The sequence below is a fragment of the Penaeus monodon genome, chromosome 21 (assembly GCF_015228065.2).
Source record: "Penaeus monodon isolate SGIC_2016 chromosome 21, NSTDA_Pmon_1, whole genome shotgun sequence".
NCBI classification, from domain to species: domain Eukaryota; kingdom Metazoa; phylum Arthropoda; class Malacostraca; order Decapoda; family Penaeidae; genus Penaeus; species Penaeus monodon.
The window spans coordinates 20835028-20835481 of NC_051406.1; the positions used below are offsets into that span (position 1 = coordinate 20835028).

Here is a 454-nt window from a genome sequence, read left to right on the forward strand (position 1 = left end):
TATTCACTTTGAAGCTGCATTATATAACAAGGACTTGTCATACTGAGTAGAAGTATAACAACATTAAAAAAAAAGGAGAAAAAAAAAATTATATGTATATATATATAGCTGTCTCCTTTACTTACAGTAGCAGATTACAAAGGTTTCACTACTGAGGTTAGTCTTACAGATACCTGCTCGGTCGTCGCAAGGGTCTGTAACTTGAATAAAACCGTCCACGACCCCGTCCAGGCACGCCTCTTCGTGGGGGCCTGTTACTTGTACTGATGCCAGGCTTGTTTGTTCGCTTGGGCATGACCTGTGAGAGATGGGAATGGGGTGCTATGATCAGACTAGTGCAGCTGGTGATGATGCTGTATAATATGTGAAGTAACGAAAACATGGTAAGCTGTGAAGATTACACTAACAAAATAAAGGCCAGAATATTCAAGAAGTACTGTAGCAACACATTTTA

The 454-nt window shown here is 39.9% G+C and overlaps 1 protein-coding gene across 2 annotated transcripts in view; it reads right to left on the bottom strand.

Annotated features, from left to right (window-relative positions):
• LOC119586332 (polyadenylate-binding protein 2-B-like) overlaps positions 1–454 on the bottom strand; it is a 22761-nt gene that overhangs the window by 2805 nt on the left and 19502 nt on the right. For both annotated transcript variants that reach the window (XM_037935046.1, XM_037935047.1), the window contains exon 5: positions 174–298. In XM_037935046.1, coding sequence (XP_037790974.1) covers positions 174–298 — 125 coding nt within the window. The remainder of the gene's footprint in view (positions 1–173; positions 299–454) is intronic.